The sequence below is a fragment of the Acipenser ruthenus genome, chromosome 11, assembly GCF_902713425.1.
Source record: "Acipenser ruthenus chromosome 11, fAciRut3.2 maternal haplotype, whole genome shotgun sequence".
Lineage (NCBI taxonomy): Eukaryota > Metazoa > Chordata > Actinopteri > Acipenseriformes > Acipenseridae > Acipenser > Acipenser ruthenus.
The window spans coordinates 10,919,614-10,939,664 of NC_081199.1; the positions used below are offsets into that span (position 1 = coordinate 10,919,614).

At 41.9% G+C, this 20,051-nt stretch overlaps 2 protein-coding genes across 2 annotated transcripts; both read right to left on the bottom strand.

Annotated features, from left to right (window-relative positions):
* Nucleotides 1–495: 495 nt before the first annotated feature.
* On the bottom strand, nucleotides 496–5,096 carry LOC117427051 (zona pellucida sperm-binding protein 3-like). Its single transcript, XM_059033349.1, has 10 exons — nucleotides 5,007–5,096; nucleotides 4,563–4,747; nucleotides 4,003–4,109; nucleotides 3,468–3,559; nucleotides 3,068–3,248; nucleotides 2,584–2,692; nucleotides 2,295–2,386; nucleotides 1,577–1,662; nucleotides 1,098–1,211; nucleotides 496–752 (listed from the first exon to the last, which is right to left on the bottom strand). Exons 1-10 carry the CDS (start codon nucleotides 5,071–5,073, stop codon nucleotides 535–537), a joined length of 1,251 nt encoding a protein of 416 aa, XP_058889332.1. The 5' UTR covers nucleotides 5,074–5,096; the 3' UTR covers nucleotides 496–534.
* Nucleotides 5,097–6,791: 1,695 nt separating this feature from the next.
* LOC117426151 (uncharacterized) lies at nucleotides 6,792–18,705 on the bottom strand. Its single transcript, XM_034925674.2, has 6 exons — nucleotides 18,077–18,705; nucleotides 10,664–10,877; nucleotides 9,685–10,509; nucleotides 8,995–9,163; nucleotides 8,133–8,280; nucleotides 6,792–7,545 (listed from the first exon to the last, which is right to left on the bottom strand). Exons 1-5 carry the CDS (start codon nucleotides 18,080–18,082, stop codon nucleotides 8,151–8,153), a joined length of 1,344 nt encoding a protein of 447 aa, XP_034781565.2. The 5' UTR covers nucleotides 18,083–18,705; the 3' UTR covers nucleotides 6,792–7,545; nucleotides 8,133–8,150.
* Nucleotides 18,706–20,051: the final 1,346 nt, after the last annotated feature.

A 20,051-nucleotide genomic window follows, 5' to 3' on the forward strand; every position in this document is an offset into this window, starting at 1 on the left:
AATTTCTCCCATTTGAGAAATTACCAAATAATTGTTTTAAATTTGTTTTGCTTTTACATTTAGCTAATCCTTTGTAGATTTGACAGTACAGCCCAGAAAAAGGCCTTTAATGAAAAAAAAAAAAAAACTAAGTCACTTACAGTACATGTATCCATTCAGTTACAAGATTGAGTAAAGTTGCAGAATGATAAATTGCATGCAAGGGGTCAAAATAAAAATACTTTAATAGTCTTTAAAGCATTAACTAGCAAGAAGTGGAGTAGGACATTTCACCATGCAGCAATTTCAAACAAATTCAGCAACATTTCTACCTGCACGGGATTAAAATAAATTGAAAGTTTTGCTAGTGTTCAAGAGGTCTGCTGCAGATTCAGGCCTGCTTTATTGAAAAGCTTTGTAGAAAGGGATACTTTCACTTAACTGTAGTTAATGCTAAATAATTGGCAAAATGACAGAAGCCCTGTACTCGGTTACACAAATGAGACAGACTAAAGATTCTTAATGTAGCAATTTTATTTTGTAACATACATGAAATCAGAATTGCTGTGCTAGCAAGCTTCTGGAAACTGTGCCGACTGCTGTGTGCATTTCATCAACGGGGACAGGAACAAGGAGCTCACTGCTGGACTTGGAGCAGAGTCTGGGATGACGCCACAGGCACGTGTAGTAGCCCAGAGACAGGGCTCCCAGGACAGCCATCAGGAGCAGGGGAGCAGCCAGGACAGGCAGCCAGGCCAGAGCCTGCTGGGGCTCTGGGGGAAGAGAGAGTAGGAGGAAGGGGTTAAGAACAGGAAGTGCAGCCATAGTGTCTTCAGTGCCCAGGGGCAGCATCAATAGGAGTGTTACTTTATGACCTGCAGAGACATACTTCGGGACATGGTTGGTAGGGGTGGGCAAAGTCCCCTTATCCCAATACTAGAAACACTAAAGTCATAGCTTTGTGCCAAAACTGTAGTTGTATGAAGGTTCGGGTAGAACCAGACCACCACATGTCAAGTTCTTTAGCACAACTGCAGGGGAACCTATATTTTAAAGATCAAGTCACAGCCATGCAAGCCAAGTGCATACTGGATTGGAGACTGCAGGCTAAAACCCACCCTCCAGTGACAGAGCAGGGCTCCTCTGGTAGAATTCCTGGCTTCCAGCAGACAGCTCTTCAGGAAGGATCCTCAGTGGTCCCAGCACTACAGCATGTCTCAGCCCCTCTTCAGCTGCTCAGGAGAAAGGGAGCCTGGTTAGAAACAGGCCCTGCTGCTTTACAGCAATGCATCATGCAATACCAGTCACTACAACAGGGGGGCAAGCCAAGCAGGTGCTGGATGAAACAACCCAAGAAGTAAAACGCTGATGGCAACAGGCCATTGAGCAGAGAACCAGCAAGAGAGCAAGCAGCCTCTGGTTGGGAGGGGGAATGGTTCTTTGCTACAGAGGCTCTGGCAGACCTATTCGAGCATCCTTTGTTGGCTGCCATCCAATTTAAGTCACTCCATTGTAGAAGTTAAATTTAACTGTACAAAAAAAAAAAAAAAAAAAAACCCCTGTGTACGCGGTATATAAAAAGAGCAGAATTTAGTACCCGTGTCCCTCCTCTTCCTCAGATTGCAGTTGGAGGTACAGCAGTTGCACACAGAGCTCCGGCCAGGGTTATCCAGGAGCTCCCAGCTGCAACACAAGAGCAAGACACTGAACCCAGGGACACTGCAACACACTTCTACTTGACAGAGCAGTATAAATCTGGCCCTATTTGTACACCCATTACATGAAATTAAATATGCAGGACTGAACTGTATGCACTGAAGGGTCCACAATATACCCAGGTTTGTTTAGGATGCACAACTGGTTCCCTAGGGCAGGGTTTACTCCCATAATCCTGGTCCTGGGGTGGGGGGGGGGGGGGGGGGGGGGGGGGTCCCTGTGTCTGCTGGTTCACTTAAAGCAAACCATTTGAACCAATGTGCTTAAACCTTTAATTGTCCTCATCTCTAAAGCCAATTAAGTTGCTTCTAAATTGTAGTTAACTTAATCTCCAATTACTTAATTGGAAATTAAAAAGGCCCAATTAAAGAACCAAACAAGGGTCCCCCAGGACCAGGAAACCCCACCTTAGGGACATGTCACACACCTCATTTCCTCCAGTTACCAACAACCGCAAGAACACATTTCAATAATTCTCCACACAACTGTAAGGAGGCACAGAACCGATTGTGGGTCCCTGTAGTATTAGTTAACTGGACCTCACAGCCCCTGCACTCCCCCTTGTGCAGAGTGCAGCCTCAGCAGGGTCCAGTCCTTACCTCCTGGTTCTCTGGTTGAATGAACAGGCTTTCTTGGTGGGGTCATTGAGCTGGGCAGGGTCCCAGGCCAGCAAGCGGCAATGGATATACACCTAGGAAATAATTTGATAAAAGGAACACCAATAAACCAACATTTACGTTAAACTCTAAATTTGTTCTTACAAAAGGGTATGCACATTTAACACCACATCAGATCCTCAAAAGAAAATACATGATCTAAACAAGTAAATTTTTGTAACTAGCTGCCCTGAGACTCCCAATACAACAGATTAACCCATCAGATACTCACATCTGTATTCAGTTGTGTAAACCTGAAGGCCTGGACAACCAGACGGATCTCAGAGGTCTGGACTCGGGGCAGAAACCTGGAGTTACCAGCCTGTCCATCTACAAAGCATCTGCAAGGAGAAACACGAGCACTGAGGAGGGGGAGGCACTCACCAGGACTGCACACAACCACCAGAAGGAGCAAGCAAGACTTCCTGTGTTCCAGGGAGACTTCCTGTACAAAAATTACAGTCCAATCCTTTGTTGTGTGCACTAATGGAAAGTTTGCACTTAACTCTGGGTTGATTTCCACAAATCATGGACATCTACCTAAATTAAAGCCCAGCTACAATCTATGCCTTCCCAGTTTAGTTCAGCTGAGCTTTTGCCATGTTCACAAAGCTGAACATTCAACACCCCTTCCTAAAGCCAAGCAGGACTGTTCAAGTGCTGAACATTCAGATTTAAATTGGTTCTTTACTATACAGCTTGCAGTGAATATCTACCCATGGTTGGTGATGAGCGGGTAGGTCTGGCTTGAAGGGCTCAGCTCTGGAGTGCTGGCAGCGACACACTCTTCCATGTAGACCATCAGCGGCATGTGGAATTGCTGCTTCACTGCAGCCGCGATGTTGATGGGGGACCCCAGGAAGAACAGACTGGAGGTGCGTGGGGCTGAGAAGTCATCTGAGACAAAGGAGAGGAGCATGAGAACAGCAACCCACCCAACTCATCTCACTAGCCAGGACAGAGTAGCATTGACCAGCACCAGAGGAATTAAACATTTTTTACTTGATTAAGAGACCCCATGAGCACCACAGGCTACTCCCCCTGCCAGGTTAGTGTTGCACTGGACACCTTTCTAAACCAATAGAGCAAGTGTACATTGCAGGACAGCAAACTCACCATTCATAATCCCCATGGTAAACTCCAGCTTCCCAAACCCATAGGCATCCCCAAGTGCAGGGTTATACACTGGAGGAGTCCAGCCTGCAGGTCTGGAGAAGACACAGGTAGATAGTTTAGGTTCGAGCAGCAACACATTAAAACAAATAACATTCAGCAGGAGACACAAGTTTGTAAACAATTGGGCAGATTTAATGTAAAATTTACTCTTGCTGCCTTCACACCAAGGAAACAGGTCCAGAAATCAATGCAGTAAATCTTTTGATTTTGCACAGATTACTGTATTCAGTGCTATAAAGATGGGTTTAAAATAAATGCTCCCCATTAAAAAGACAATACCACAATTATATAAATAGAGTAAATTCATAGATTTTATGAATCTAGTTCTACAAGAAAAAACCCACAAAATTAGATACTGTTAAGTCAAGTGTCAGACATGATGCAAGACTCAATACTTGAATGCATGAACAGCCCATAGGCTTTTAACACATCTTCACAGGAGTTACAACATGTTTAAGCCGAGTCCAACACTCACTTGGTATAGGTGCACACAATAGCCTGATTGAATGGAGTCTGGTAGAAGCCTCTCTGGGTGGGCTTGTAGGTCAGCACATTCATGTAACTGGTAACATTGGCAGTAACCTGGGCAAGACATGGATTAAAAAAAAAAACACACAAACTGTTGAAGACAGATTTAAAACACTTGATCTGCAGTTCAAGGGTAAAAACATACCTCCATCAGTTAGCCTTTACAAGACTGGGGTTACAGCACACACTGCATATCAGACAGCCTAAAGCCAAAACAATGCCTTGAGTTTAAAAAAAATGCAAAATACTCAAGTCATTACCCTTGCACAGCTGCCAATAGAAGGTTTGGATTGTTTAGTCATGTAGCACATCTTAGCGTCACTGACAACATTATAAATAATTTAAAGAGCTAGCTATAAACAGTGTTAAATAAACGCTACAGGAAAAACCATCCGATTACAGTGGGTATATTTATACAAGAGTGTACAGTTTAATACGGTGCAGTGCAATTTCAGTTCGAACGCTTCTTACGTGAACCCAACATACAAGCCGTTAGAAGCCCCTTACCATGCGCATAAAGCGGCAGTCCAGCAGCCCGTACTGGAACACCACCATGTTATTACCGGCGCTGCTGCTGGATGGAGGACAGGGTCCCAGCAGGAGACCACTCGGGTCCAGAGGCAAAGCCGATCGAGAGTAATCCAACAACACCCTCACAGCCACCGAGTCCACACCGCAGGCTGTACTCACAGCTACAGGGGAAACGGGTTTGGAATAAAGCGGAATATGCAACCATTTTATTTTAGGTTTCATGTAATGCAAGGTTTTACTTTATAACTATGACTGATCTTTAAAATAACAAAGTACGCACTACTAAGCGTTGCACAAGAAGACATCAGTGTCCGGATATCAGCAAAACGAGTCTTACCATACCCACATTATGTACCGGTACAGTCAGTACTACCAACATAAGACACAAAACACACTAACCCCACGAGTAACCCACATTACCTTCCTGCGGTGCAGCAAACGGTACACAGCAAAGCGCAATCACAACACATTTCCACAACAACACCATCTTCCAAACCAACAATTACCTACCAAACACTACCATCCAGGTACTTTTGTAGTGACATTAATTAGAGTGATTTGGCAATTAACACTGAGTGAACCACTGACACAGGTGTGACGAGTTGTGCCATTGCGCGTGTGCGTATATCACGCACACTCCAGAAAAAAATACTCAACAGTTAACATCAATTAAAAAAATGGACAGACCTTATTGCTTGTTAACACTCCAGGTTTCGTTGCACCGGCTATGCGTGAGTTCAAATTTAACTTAGTTATACAGCGCAACTATTTATTAACTTTAACAAATGACCTTATTAGAGGCTTCCTGTTTTTCAGATTGCTCAAGTGCAGCCTGGTCAGACTGACTGGAGCATCATTAGTACAGTATACCACACTGCGCTCGGCTTTGTGTGGCGGCTGATACAAAACGCAATAAACGACTATTATAGCAAGCTGATGGAATCACATTTATTGATTTTTAATACTAAATATGTATATGGTATTCTAACATATTACAGCGTACACGGGGAAGGCAGCAGCAGGGCCGGTATCGGCGCTATGCTTCAGTGAGAGAGGTCCCGCTTTCGCGCAGCCCTCCGCCTGTGTGTGGATTGCCTCGATCTGTGTGGTGCGTTAACCGAGATCGGTACAATTCATAATTCAGCTATATTCATATTCAGAATGGTATTTAATACATTGTCGGTTTCAGTATTTGTACAACTGTTAACACAAATATTTTGAAATAAACAAATAACATGGCAGTGACGTTCATTCCCCATTCTCAGACATTTTTTGTGTATTTCTGAAGGTATGTCTTTTGATAGGGAAATAATGCATGCATTATACTGCCATTTAAATGCATTGTTTTATGATTCAAAGGTCGATACTTACGGTATCACTGACCTTATAAGTAGCCTTATATATGTATTTTTAAAATATGGAGTACACCCTACAATATCTTGTGGACATCACCTTTATCAAAAATGAAATATTTACTTTGGAAATTGATTCATATTTTTTCAACATGTATCAAATCCTCTGGAAATTCACTTGTGCCATTTCCCTATGATTACACTATGTAACACAATTTTTGTTCCTGCACTGTAAAAAAAAACAACGTAATTTTACGGTAATTGTCTGGCAGCCGAGCTGCACGGTGAATAACTGTAAAATAATCCGAACCGTAAATTGAATTACGGTTTCATTTGTAAAATAAATGGTTAAATGTACTGTAAAAAAACGTAATAAATATAATTTTCTCCGTGATTCTACTGCAAAACTTCGTAAAATTTGCTTTAAAAAACATTAATATAACATTACCTCACCCTAGTTTTACATACTTATATTGTTAATTAATTGAGAAAAAACTGTAAAATAAATGTTTTTTCCCTTTCATTTTACTTCAATCTTCATTAATAAATAGGTTATGCACTTTAAATTAGCAGTTTTCTACTGTGGAATGATGGTTTATACATGTTGTAATTAATGTTAAATGTAGTTATTAAATAAGTTGCATACTTTTATTTAGCAGTTTTCTACTGTGGAATGATGGTTTATACATGTTATAATTAATGTTAAGTTTAGTCATTTCACTATGGAATACATTCATTTTCAGGTTATAGTGTCTGTACGATTTGTAAAAGCTCAAATATGTGCTTAATTATTAGTTAATTTACACTAAGTGTTAAACAGCAGAAAATAATGAAAAACATTAACAAGTATTCCTTAAGCTTTCAGAATTTTATTACAACTTTTCATTGAGCATTTTACTGAGCAAATACAAAATATACATATTCATTAGGCATGATAGCTTCTGTGTCATGGAGCCCCTATACAACCTTTTCGAAAATGCAGGAATTAACAAAAAATGCTCAATCACTCCTCAAGCTGAGTTATTATTTTAAATGTTAACATACCAGCTGCTAGGATACCAACAATGGTAAGCCTAGTACACAGTAAAACAATAAAACCATATTAAATATACTAAAACTGGCTACCGAACTGTGCCCTCACTTTCTCTTAGCATATTTCTACAGACAAATCAACTATTAACAGATACCAAGTGTTTTCCGCAATAATGTTGATCCAGGCCTTGTTGGACTCGGACAGTTCTCACAAACAAGTCCATGGTTCTTTCACAGCCGTAATAGTGGAGTCAGTAGCACAACAGATGTTTTTGTTTTTAAATAGTGTTCAAACTGCTGTTTTTTGATTGAGCAGGCTAGGGCCTGGGACCTGCTCAAAAAAAAAACAAAACCTGTGACGACCCGCCAATCGCACTTTACAAAACAGAATGTTATCGCTTTTTGTTGTTTTTGTAAATATCCAATTTCTCCTACTCATAAAACCAAAAAGCGATAACATTCCGTTTTGTAAAGTGTGATTGGCGGGTCGTCAAAGTTTTGATCAGGTCCCGGCCTAGGAGTCAAATGTGGAGAAGCTGCTTTGTGCTGCAGTTGACATGCTGGTGACTGAAAACCTGTATAAAAGAGAAAAAAAAAACAATGAAACAGGCTTAGATTAAAAAAAAAAATAATAATATATATATATATATATATTTTTTTTTTTCTAAATAACCGGCAATTTTTGTTCTCCCTCTTTTCACCCTAATTTGGAATTACCAATTCAACTACTCTGTGCCACTCATGAGGGATGAGACAAAGCATGTGTCCTCCGGTACATACGTCAAAGCCATACCTATTTTTCGCACCGCAAGCCCAGAGCTGCCACAGCCCAACTAACACTTTGATCGAAGGATTCAATGTAGCTGGAAACTGCTAACACCCTGAACCTACAGGAGTTGCTCGAGCTCTGTGAATTGAGGGAGCCCTAGTTGATTCAAACCCTCCCTACCCCAGCGATGCTCTACCAATTGTGTGCCACCCCCACTGCAAACTCTCTGCCATGTTGGACAATGGCACAGGAGACCACCTCGCTCTCTCCTATCCTGCACTCAAGGTTGAGGCCTTTACCAGATATGCCACTCAGGAGCCCATATTTCAGAGTGCTTATATGACCTATAAATAAGACATACCTAGCATTACAGCTTACTGCAAGATTACTTACTTTTGACATAATTGCATTTTATTCTCTCCATTCAAAATCAGCAATTGCAGAAATGAGGGAAAGAACTCTTGGATTCACAGCATATTGCCTCTTATGTGGCTTCCGTTCGACCTTCGTCCCTTTGTCTGGATTTATTTTGAAGATGCATCTATTAGAAAGGAAAAAAAATGCAAATATTTTATATATTCTTAAATGGTAACAAAGGGTATTTTATTTGTGTATGTGTGTTACATGTTCCCATGTGTTGCTACAGCTGTTTAGGTAAGGCGTGTGTATTATGTTAACATCTCAACCACTTTACACTTTTGAATTGCAGCGTTCTCTTGTTCCGTTTCCAAGATGGCTTTGTATGGCCTCGCATGTATTTCAGAAAAAAATGTGAATGAGATGGATTTACCAGTGATTGGGAGGATGATGTGGAAATGTAGTTCTGAAATACATGCAAAGACATCTTGGAAACAGAACAAGAGAACGCTGCAATTCAAAAGTGTAAAGTGGTTGAGATGTAAAAAAATAATAATAATAAAACACACACACCACACAATTAACACCTTAAACAGTTGAAGCAACATATGGGAACATTCATTATCTTTTAAAACACCCATAACAAAAGATAAAACATGGGCATAGTATTTACAATGAATAGCTTAATCTATATATTTTTTTTTATTTTACACATGCTTAAAATGCTCCTTGAAGTGTCAACTGTGGGTAATTTAACATTCAAATACAAAATATGAAAATTACCATTGTATTAGACTGATCATTACTGGTGTCACAAATGTTTGAGAAGTTTAAATCGCTCCACTATAAACAGGTTAAAGCGAAAACAAGGTACATATCCATGTGTTATATACTGTACCTTTGAAGGAATTCAAGTGTTGCTCCCAACTCTGATGGGTAATGGATGTTCAAGCAGTAGTAGGATGCAAACATCATAAGCAAAGCTTCCACAAAGTTAGTTTGTTGTTCTGTAACGACAACTTTATCAATGCTCAGCATTAAGCGGGATGCAGTCAGAAGGGAATCTCCTGCAGCAGGAAAAATATAAAAATAAAATTCAAGACGTTTGTTAAATTGACTGCATTATTTTCATTCTGAAGACAAACATTTTCAAACATACGTACATAAAAACACTCAAACCCACTACAATTAATCATATAATTTACAGAAAGCCTTAAGGCTGCTGAAATTTCATATTAAATCATTCCTTAACAGTTTACCTAATGCTCCAGGTAATTCTAGCAAGAGAGTTGTGTACAAAACACTTACGTATTTAAAAGAACCTGGATATGATTTTTGGACTCCAAGTTATTTAGTATGCGAGAAGAAACTAAATTAAAAAACACTCAAAACTGCTCATGAACCTTACACAATTATTTAAAATGTAATTTGGATGTAAGCAGATTGTTCACAAAGCATTTCTCTGGGATACTAAAAATGCTGATTAAATTCAGATTATACTTCGTCCCCTTATTCCTCAGCCAAAAGTAAATAAAATAAAACTATTCAGCATATGTCAAACAAATGCATGGATTACCAAAACACATACCACAGAAAATAATGCAAGGTGATGCAGGCAGATTAGATGTTGGCACTTCAGAAGGTAAGCAAGTGTCATCCACCTGGAAAAACATTTGCTTGTCGTCTTCACCAAAGTAAGCAAGCAGCACCAAAACCAACCCTGGCATCTCCGGTAATTTAGACTTTGTGTCCTTCTTTGCAACTTCGATCTGTGCCAAAACTCTTGCAGTTTTTCTTTGTTTCTCATTGTTGAGAGTGTCCATGTAGGCCAGAATTCTGTGCGATTTGTTTTTTACGGTCTCAAAAAATTTCCCTTCTAATTGTACACCTGTAAGTGCCCTGAAGTGTGCTTGTAATCCTGGCATTTCAAACAGAAATGGCCACTCCCTCCTTATTTTTTCAGTTTCCATACCTCGGATGATGTCTTTTCTCTGAGTGTAGTACGTTGCCATCATTTTTTTGGTGATGATCTGTGTATCCCAGTTTCTTTCTCTGAACATGGTTTTCATTTCTTCTTGTTGCTGTTTTTGACTTGCAAGTGTCTCTGTGATTGGCAGGTGCTCGGGATCCCAGTTTATGCAACCGTAAGTGTCTTGAGGTAAAGCTCGTTCCTTTGCAGGAACTTCTTCCGTGTCGCTCCCACTACTGTGTTGAAACTGTCTTTTGGGGGTAGAAAACTGTGTACGCGTCACATTATCTGCTCTGCTATGCAGCTGTTTTACCAAGGAATCATATCCACTGCCAACTATGTGGCCTTCGATAACATCCTGCAAAGATTTAGGATATTTTGCCACAATTCTTCTTGCTATATCAGTAAGATGTTTCTTTGAAGGCCTCTTGCAGACCCCTGTGACTTCATTAATAATGAGTCGTATCATATATCACACAATATATACACATATATATATATATATATATATATATATATATATATATATAAAATAAATAAATAGGTTTACTGCCAATTAAGCACTTGAAGACAACTGACCGAACTGTAATATACTCACATGTGACTGTAAAGCTGGCTAGGAGTTTTCGAACTTCTATTGGCTTGAGGACCATAAGATCATCATCTTTTACAAATCTGAAATCATCCAGGGTTTCTACACCCAGGTTTTTGAGTGTGTCCAAAACAGAGTTCAGCACACAGGTGGTGAGGTTTGGCAACACAGAACTAATGTGGGAGTTTAAAACAGAATCCCCAGTGCTTTCCTGTTCCATCTGTCTATTAAAATAAAATACAAAAATATATACTCATATGCAAGTGTGTGGGGTATATTACCGTCTGCATTTTGATTGAAAAATATCTATTCTGTAATAAGTAAACATATTAGCTGTCTACATTTTACAGTATATCGTTTTCTACCAAATGTTAGCTTGCGAGGTTCGGGGGGCGTGGAGCTGGGGAGGCCGCTAATCTCTAATCTTTCAATTTTCTAATCTCCAGTTAATTAGTTTCTATTTACTATTTAAGACCTGATCACCTGCACCTTTTCTGTCTAGTGTTTCGTTTTTTGAATCCTGACTGGTAGTGTTTCGCATTACTCCCGGAAAAAAAAAAAAAAAAAAAAAGACCATCGCAAGATTAATACGCGCAGTTTTACCTGCTTCCAAATGGAAAAGCTTTCAGTTTTCGCATTCCCTTCCGACTCAGACGAATTCCTGCCTCCGACCCCTCCACCGGTCCGTCTTTGTCAGGCATTCCGTTCCTCGTCCCGGCCCGTGACCGCGCCAGCCCCGTCAGCCAACCTTGCGGCGTTCAGCTAGGCAAGAGCGGGGCCCAAAGCGCAGTTCCGCTAGCCAGCCCCTACTGCAACTCCACTACAAAGATTGGACGACACCTAAGCTGCTGAAAGTACTCTTTGAAAAGTCCATTCCTATTCCCGTCGGCAGAGATCGCATGTCCCTATTTGTTACCTATTGTGAAGCCTTGTCAGCCGAGCCGATTTTCCCCCCCTGCTTGCAAGCTTCAGCTGTCAGGCCCTCCTCTTCTGCTACTCTCTCCGTTCCTGTTCCTGCTGCGCATACGCAAGACTCTGCTTTCGCAGCCCAGCTCCCCCCGGCGGCGCAGTCAACGCAGCCACAGCATCTGCCGCAGTCACTCACCCCGCCCATCCCCTCCTCCAGCAGCGCCCCTCAGGTCACTTTTAATCAGCTGCAAACTCTGCTCCAGCCCATTATAGACTCTCAGCTAGCTCTCAGCGCCCGTCTTGACAAACTGGAAAATCCTGCTTTGGCTCCACCCGCCTTCAGTTCCAGCACTCCTGCTTATACCCTTGGTACGTCTTTTTCAGTACCCCCCGTTCCTCCTCCAGAGTTCAATCTCTCCTCAGCCACTGTAGCAAGTTCCTCTTCTCCCCGTGCTATTACCAGCCATTCTATTTCACCAAAAATTAGAAAGCAAATAATCGAAGGCAAGGATGTTAATCTTGTCTCTATTCTCATTGCTTCTTCTGAGTTTTTAGATCACAGAGTGGTCGACTGTGGAGACGTTTCGGTCACTCTAAAATCCCGCGACCCACGTCTTCAAAAAAGCCTTTCCGTGGGAGAATTCGTCCTCGCTTTCTCCATTTATCGCGATATTCTCTGTTCTGTTTATCCGCACAGATTACAAGAGTTAAATCAGTATCTCTTTTTGGTTGTCGAATTGGCCGTGCGCTACGGAGGCACTTTGTTCTATCAATACCACCGTGCTTTCTCAGCCAAAGCTGCTGCCACCCTCTCAGCCGACAACCGTATTATTGATTGGTCCCGTTCCGACACAGATCTTTTCACCCGGATCTTCAGTGGAATTCGTCCCAACGCCTGCAGCGCATGTGCCTCCACAGCGCACTCCTCTTATCTATGCCCTAAGACAGCAGCTAGTTCTCTTCAACCCATTCATCATCCCTTGCCTTCTCTTCTCAGTTCAAGACATCTTGCCCCTGCTTCCATCCATGCTTCAGCTCCTCCCACCAGATCTCAAGCCAGAGATATCTATGGCCGTCCCATCAAGTTTACAGGTGGCAGGCAAATATGCAATAACTTTAATACTTCTGCCTGCTTCAGCAAAACTTGCAAGTACCTGCATGCCTGCAGCTTCTGCAACGACGCCCACTCACGCTCCATATGTCCTCTTACAGTGAAGTGACAATCAAAGTTACTTCAAGTTTCTACTCCTATCAACGTCCAGGCTCTCGCTAATGCGCTACAAAATCATCCAGACAAGCTGTTCGTCTCTTATCTAATTAGCGGACTTACAAATGGCTTTTTTACTGGCATTTCTCACATTCCTTCGGAGTCTCATATCTGTCAAAATCTCCGCTCTGCCATTTCTGAGCCACAAGTCGTCAGTTCCCTTCTCCAAGCCGAAGTCAACAAAGGCTTCATAGTTGGCCCCTTTTCAGCACCCCCCTTCACTACCTTTCGCATTAATCCCATAGGCATCGCTACTCGTAAGTATTCCGGCAAGAAACGCCTTATTATTGACTTATCCGCTCCTCGGGGCGCTTACACACGCAGCATTAACTCCCTCATTTCAAGTGAGGAGTTCTCTCTTCACTACATTAAGCTCTCAGATGCCATTCATTTCATAAAAATTGCAGGTCACGGAGCCTGGCTCGCCAAAGCCGATATCTCCGATGCATTCAAGGTCATGCCTATTCACCCTTCCCTCCGTCACCTTTTCGGAGTCTGTTGGGCAGAGAAGTTCTATTTTTCCACCCAGCTCACTTTCGGCTGCCGCAGTAGCCCAAAAATATTCGATTCCTTGTCAGAAGCCCTCTGCTGGATTCTGCTCAACTCCTATCATGTCCCCTTCCTCCTCCATCTAATGGATGACTTTCTGCTTATTTCCCCCCCGTCAGATCCTCCAGCCCAAGCAATTAATCAGCTAAAGACCCTCTTTTCCTCAGTCGGTGTCCCTCTTTCTCAAGAGAAAACCATCGGCCCTGTTAACTCCCTGGAATTCCTCGGCATCACACTCAATACAGTGAAATTCGAAGCCAGCCTGCCTCTTGCCAAACTCCAACGCTTACTTGCACTCATTAACAATTTTCAGATCTCCTCTTTCATTAAGAAGAGGGACCTCCTGTCTCTCCTCGGCCATTTCAATTTCGCCATTCGCATCATTCCCCAGGGCAGAACATTTATTTCACGTCTCCTAGCCCTCTCATCAACGGTCAAGAATATGAATTCTCACGTGAAAATTTCAGCCGAAGCCAGGAAAGACATAAAGATGTGCATCAGTCTCCTTTCTAATTGGAATGGCCTCTCTCTATTTTACGACGACTTCATTTCAGCCCCCCATGACCTTGCCCTCTTCACTGACGCCTCATCCATCGGATTCGGCGGGTTCCTTGTTCCTGAATGGTTCTGTAGCACTTGGCCCCCTGAAATTCAGCTCCTTCCCCCTCAAGAAAAATCTACGGCACTTCTAGAAATTTATCCAATCGCGGTGGCCGCTGCCCTCTGGGGTCACCAATGGTCAAGAAAATCAATTATTTTCTTCAGCGATAACAAACCCACAGTACACATCATTAACAAAGGACGTTCTTCATCCCCCCTCATTATGCGCCTGCTCCGTCGTCTCATATGGTCGTCTGTATCTCTCAACTTCCTAATACAAGCTCGTCATCTTCCGGGTACCCATAATAATGCTGCGGATGCTCTTTCTCGCCTACAGGTAGCCAAGTTCCGTCAGCTGGTTCCATCTGCCTCCCCAAACCCCCTCCAGACCCAACAGTTTCATCAGCTACTTCTGGACTGAACCCTACCCTCCGCAACCTCCTTCAATCCGCTGTCTACAGCCCTCGCCCCTTCTTCAAGAGCTTCTTATTCTACGGCCTGGTCAGCATTCCTAACCTTCTGTGCTCATAATCATATCCACCCTATTCCCTTCAAACAAGATTGGATCCTGGCCTTCATCATCCATGCTAAGGAATCTCTCCATCTTTCCCCAGCATCCATCAAATCTTACATTTCAGGAATCCAATATCACTACCGCATCATGTCCGTGCCTTCACCCACCATCCTCTCCATACCAGTTGTTCGTCTGACTCTCTGCGGAATCTTCAAAATCTACCCCCTGCTGCACCTTCCCGCCTGCCTATATCAACAGATATCCTCCATTCCCTCATCTCTACTCTTCGGAAAGGTTGCTTTTCCCCATACGAAGATCTCCTAATGGAAACCATCTGCCTCACAGCCTTCTTCGGCTTCCTAAGATGCTCAGAATTCGCAGTTCCTTCAGCTTCAAGCTTCCCTGCAACGGGTATTCGTCTCTGCGATCTCTCCTGTATTAGCAACTCCTATTTCATAATCCGGCTGCGTATCTCAAAGACAGATCAACTCCGGCGTGGTCAGTTCATCCAGCTTTCAAGGATCGAATCCTCTATCTGCCCTTTCTCAGCAATGGCAAAATATCTCTCCATCAGGAAATCCCATCCCCCCCTGGACCCTCTATTTATCGATTCCTCTCACTCTATTGTCACTCGTCACTGGTTCTCAGCCCACCTCTCCTCCCTCCTTTCTAGAGCAGGCCTCCCTCCTCAGCTGTATTCTCCCCATTCATTTCGTAAAGGTGCAGCTACCTCAGCTGCAAGAGCCAGTATCAATCAGTCTGATCAAGACCATGGGCCGCTGGTCCTCTTCCGCAGTAGACTATTACGTCCATTCATCTCCCTCCGATATAGCAGCAGCCCATTTTAAAATTGCTAGCATGCCCGGAGTGGGGGCTACCTGTTCGCCGGGGCCACCTGAGGTTTTCCCCTAAATTCGCCTCAAGGGGTTTTTTCCTCTCCACTGAGCGGCAGGTATACACAGTCAGGTATACACATAGTCACATCCCACTAACAAATTTACTAATCTCCCTCGGTTCGTCCTTCTGGTCTTTTGTTTGTTTGTTTATGTTATGCGTTGGCATGTTCTGTCTTGTTTGTCTCACGGTGTGGGAATTTTCGTAGGTGCTGGGGGTCCATCCTTTGGGGGGCAAGTGAGGCTCACTTCCCCGACCTCAGGGCTAGGCAGCCGCCTCCCTTACCTTCAGGGGTTCTCACCGCGTGAGTCAGAGCAGACCCCCGGCCAAACTCTGTCCTGTCGCAGCTCCTGCGCTCATCTCACTCGAGGCTCTCTTCTATTCTGCCTCTCTTCAGGACGTGGTCACTCGTGCCGAGTCCTATACTAACCTCAATGCTCTGTCCTTATTTTCAGGTCCCAGGCAGCGTGATGTCTCGGCCAATCAGGGGTTTTACGAGCGCCCCTTACATAAGCCTCAGATGCTGGGTACCTCTCTCATCTCCTCCCGAGGGGCGGCTTTTCAAGTCTAACCCTCATATGTGTTTTCAGGTTGCCGGGTCCTCCGCCCCTGGGATGTCGACTGCGTCGGCCCCAGTTGGTGACCTCTTTTCTATCCCGTTTCCAGGTTGCCGGGTCCTCCGCCTCTGGGATGTCGACAGCATCGGCCCCAGTCGGTGACCTCTTTTCTATCCTGTTTCCGGTTGCCGGGTCCTCCGCCCCTGGGATGTCGACAGCGTCGGCCCCAGTCGGTGACCACATTCTGTCCTACTAACTGCTCCTTGCTGCTTCTTCTGCCTTATCTTTCCCCCCCAGCTCACGCCCAGTGAATTTATATTTCAAATGTTTGGTTATGCCATTTAGTGGGTGCCTAACTATGTAATCGTTCATAAAACAATACAACCAAATGGAGAGAGATCTATCTACAGTGCCTTGCGAAAGTATTCGGCCCCCTTGAACTTTGCGACCTTTTGCCACATTTCAGGCTTCAAACATAAAGATATGAAACTGTAATTTTTTGTGAAGAATCAACAACAAGTGGGACACAATCATGAAGTGGAACGAAATTTATTGGATATTTCAAACTTTTTTAACAAATAAAAAACTGAAAAATTGGGCGTGCAAAATTATTCAGCCCCCTTAAGTTAATACTTTGTAGCGCCACCTTTTGCTGCGATTACAGCTGTAAGTCGCTTGGGGTATGTCTCTATCAGTTTTGCACATCGAGAGACTGAAATTTTTGCCCATTCCTCCTTGCAAAACAGCTCGAGCTCAGTGAGGTTGGATGGAGAGCATTTGTGAACAGCAGTTTTCAGTTCTTTCCACAGATTCTCGATTGGATTCAGGTCTGGACTTTGACTTGGCCATTCTAACACCTGGATATGTTTATTTGTGAACCATTCCATTGTAGATTTTGCTTTATGTTTTGGATCATTGTCTTGTTGGAAGACAAATCTCCGTCCCAGTCTCAGGTCTTTTGCAGACTCCATCAGGTTTTCTTCCAGAATGGTCCTGTATTTGGCTCCATCCATCTTCCCATCAATTTTAACCATCTTCCCTGTCCCTGCTGAAGAAAAGCAGGCCCAAACCATGATGCTGCCACCACCATGTTTGACAGTGGGGATGGTGTGTTCAGGGTGATGAGCTGTGTTGCTTTTACGCCAAACATAACGTTTTGCATTGTTGCCAAAAAGTTCGATTTTGGTTTCATCTGACCAGAGCACCTTCTTCCACATGTTTGGTGTGTCTCCCAGGTGGCTTGTGGCAAACTGTAAACGACACTTTTTATGGATATCTTTAAGAAATGGCTTTCTTCTTGCCACTCTTCCATAAAGGCCAGATTTGTGCAGTATACGACTGATTGTTGTCCTATGGACAGAGTCTCCCACCTCAGCTGTAGATCTCTGCAGTTCATCCAGAGTGATCATGGGCCTCTTGGCTGCATCTCTGATCAGTCTTCTCCTTGTATGAGCTGAAAGTTTAGAGGGACGGCCAGGTCTTGGTAGATTTGCAGTGGTCTGATACTCCTTCCATTTCAATATTATCGCTTGCACAGTGCTCCTTGGGATGTTTAAAGCTTGGGAAATCTTTTTGTATCCAAATCCGGCTTTAAACTTCTCCACAACAGTATCTCGGACCTGCCTGGTGTGTTCCTTGTTCTTCATGATGCTCTCTGCGCTTTAAACGGACCTCTGAGACTATCACAGTGCAGGTGCATTTATACGGAGACTTGATTACACACAGGTGGATTCTATTTATCATCATTAGTCATTTAGGTCAACATTGGATCATTCAGAGATCCTCACTGAACTTCTGGAGAGAGTTTGCTGCACTGAAAGTAAAGGGGCTGAATAATTTTGCACGCCCAATTTTTCAGTTTTTTATTTGTTAAAAAAGTTTGAAATATCCAATAAATTTCGTTCCACTTCATGATTGTGTCCCACTTGTTGTTGATTCTTCACAAAAAATTACAGTTTCATATCTTTATGTTTGAAGCCTGAAATGTGGCAAAAGGTCGCAAAGTTCAAGGGGGCCGAATACTTTCGCAAGGCACTGTATCTATGCATCTATATATATATATATATATATATATATATGCACACACACACTTATATAGGCGTGGACTCTTTAAATGTTCGAATAATTACCTCCATAAGAGTTTAAGAAATCCTAATATGCCCACAAAATGGAGCACATCCCGCGAGAGAAAATGGCGTTGTCTGAACAAGATTATCAAAGTACTACACCTCCAACGCTGCTGTGAATCCCCAAGAACATTCTGTAGAGTAATAATAGTTGTACTTTAAAATATTTTCATATTTACTATTTATTGTTCACCCACATTACAACGACATGGCAATATACTTAGCTAAGTTTGACCACTTTAAATTCTAAAAATAATTTCCCTAAAATTAGGAATTTTTTTTTTTTTTTTTTTTTTTAAATATGCAAGAATTCTTAACATGCCCTACACAGTAGTATTTTTTTCTTCATTGGGTAAAATTTAAATACTGTAAGTCCAGAAATATCGTGGCCAAAATATCTGGTGAATTACACAAGACGACCTGTTATCCTGAAAGCATTTACAATAGTATTATTCGCGCCAAAAATGTTTCATATGTCAAATTTGTGTAATAAAAGGCTAGCAAATATTCCTGGGCTTACAGTATTATTCGTACATTAAAATTTTGTACACAAGAAAAATAAAAATGTGCAGTTAAGTCTTACTTCCACACATGCCGCTTGTTAGTCAGTCTTTCACACTTACATTAATGTAGATCTGATACAACAACAAATAAAATTGCTTAGGCCTGTACTTAGTAGTCTGGCAAAGGGAGCACATGCTCCGCTTTCTAGAGGGATACAGGTTTAAAATATTTCCTTCTCTTATAAGTGTTCAACTAATATATATACACACACACACACACACACAACACGTCTAAGCACGGACACTGTCTTTAGTTGTATAAAATGTGTGAATAATGGCTATCCCTAAATCTCCCACTATTTTTAATTCATATTTCCTGACATGCTCTAATTAAAATACAGACTTTTTTTTCATTTCGGTACAATTAAAATATCATTCATACAACATTTTGTGTTGCCAAACACAAACTCACCTTTCAAGTTTCTGTCGAGCAGAGTTTTGCATCGGTAAAAATAAAATGGCTTCTCACAAACGTTGTTTCTCCTTCACACGAGGTAATGTCCAGGACATTTCGTCATCCAGGCTTGATAGTATCGCGAGATTTTAGAAAGTCCAAGTTTTTCTAAAAACTTAAGTTAACATTTATATTTAAAGTGAATAATTCAGGTACAATTAATATTAGAAATGAATGAATGAATCATCAATATGACATTAAAAAAAAAAAAAGTTTACTGATAACAGGGTGGTGGTGAACAGAGCTTCGTCAGCTCGTCGGCTTTGTCAGAGAAGCTGTGCAGCAGTAGTGGCTTGTTATCAATGCAGCGCTTTTTAAATCGATATAAAATGACCACAGCGACCACAAACCATATTTGAGAGAAGGGTTTAAAAGAGGAGTGTCAAACTCAGTTTTCATTTCACACAAGTCCTCAATTACTTAATTGATCTGATTATTCATTCGATTTAACATTATATATATATATATATATATATATATATATATATATATATATATATATATATATATAATTTATTTCTTAGCAGACGCCCTTATCCAGGGCGACTTAGAATCGTAAGCAAATACATTTCAAGTGTTACAATACAAGTAATACAATAAGAGCAAGGAATACAATAACTTTTGTTCAAGCAAAAGTTATTGCAAAACTATATATATATATATATATATATATATATATATATATATATATATATATATATATATATATATATAGTTTTTAAATTGCGAGGTATTTTAAATTGATGGTTGAAACGTGCATTTGATTCAAGGTACAGTTGCCGATCCTCATATTTGGGGCCTGGATAGGTGTTAAATGTATCTAGCTAATTGAATTAATCAAATTAAGTCATTGAGGACTTGGGTGGAACGAAAAGCGTAGGCTACACACGGCCTCCGGGAATTGAGTTTGAAATGTGCAACTTTTCTTGTTTATTTCCAGTCATTGAAATTAAGTAGGCCT

Coding starts and splice junctions, on each gene's coding strand:
- LOC117427051 (XM_059033349.1), bottom strand. CDS start 5,073: ATGGTGTTGTTGTGGAAATGTGTTGTGATTGCGCTTTGCTGTGTACCG. Junction 4,748..5,006: donor GTTTGCTGCACCGCAGGAAG/GTAATGTGGGTT, acceptor TTTCCCCTGTAG/CTGTGAGTACAGCCTGCGGT. Junction 1,663..2,294: donor TTCAACCAGAGAACCAGGAG/GTAAGGACTGGA, acceptor CTTGTGTTGCAG/CTGGGAGCTCCTGGATAACC.
- LOC117426151 (XM_034925674.2), bottom strand. Junction 9,164..9,684: donor ACCTTGCATTATTTTCTGTG/GTATGTGTTTTG, acceptor TTCCTGCTGCAG/GAGATTCCCTTCTGACTGCA. Junction 8,281..8,994: donor ACACTTGAATTCCTTCAAAG/GTACAGTATATA, acceptor CCTTTCTAATAG/ATGCATCTTCAAAATAAATC.